General features: G+C 47.1%; 1 protein-coding gene across 1 annotated transcript in view; it reads left to right on the forward strand.

Moving 5' to 3' along the window:
• LOC122358150 (transcription factor 7-like 1-A) overlaps nt 1-855 on the forward strand; it is a 12,725-nt gene extending 11,870 nt beyond the window's left edge. Inside the window, exon 11 of the mRNA XM_043257932.1 lies at nt 339-855. Within this exon, the coding sequence (XP_043113867.1) occupies nt 339-799 (461 nt within the window). The 3' untranslated portion in view covers nt 800-855. The remainder of the gene's footprint in view (nt 1-338) is intronic.

The following is an 855-nucleotide window of genomic DNA, read 5'->3' on the forward strand; positions in this document are numbered from 1 at the left end:
ATATATAATATTATGTTATAATATTATATTTTATGCATTTGTATTTGTATATACATTAAAAAATATACACATTATGCAAACAAATATGTTTATTTTGGATGAAATTGTTTGACGGTACTAATTTTAATGTATCAACCAAATGAATTATTACCGATTATGTTACCTGTTACCTATATTAACTATTTATCTCACATAAACTAGATTTTATTACTTTTTGTGACTGAACTAAAATGCTTCAATTGTCATCATAATGCCCATTTTTCTTTGTGTTTTCATTCACTATTTGTTAACGGACTATTTGGGAGTATGATTAACCCCCGTTTCCCTCTCACGTGCAGGTAACTTCTCACCCCAGCCCAAGAAGCAGTGCGTCCCGTACCTGCCGTCCGACAAAATGTGTGACAGCCCTACCTCCTCTCACGGCAGCATGCTGGACTCGCCCGCCACGCCGTCCGCCGCCCTGGCATCGCCGGCAGCCCCCGCAGCCACTCACTCGGAGCAGGCTCAGCCCCTGTCCCTCACCACCAAACCGGAGGGCAGAGCCCACCACCCCCACTTCCCCCTGCCAGGGAAAGCCTCGGGCTCCAGCTCCTCGTCCTCGTCCAGCTCCACCGCTTCCCATCCGAGCATCTCCCTCCACAGCCAGTCGGCGGCCCTCCTGAGCCGCCCCATCCCCTTCACCACCCTGCCTCCTTCCCTGCTCTCCCCGTCCTCGCCGTTCCACCAGGCAGCCCTACATTCCCATCATGCCTTGCTGCAAACACAACCTCTCTCTCTGGTCACCAAATCAGTAGAGTGAATGGAAAAAACTACAAACTTTTTACACTTGTATATTGCTTTTTTTGTTTTTGTTTT

Source organism: Puntigrus tetrazona, chromosome 14, assembly GCF_018831695.1.
Source record: "Puntigrus tetrazona isolate hp1 chromosome 14, ASM1883169v1, whole genome shotgun sequence".
Lineage (NCBI taxonomy): Eukaryota > Metazoa > Chordata > Actinopteri > Cypriniformes > Cyprinidae > Puntigrus > Puntigrus tetrazona.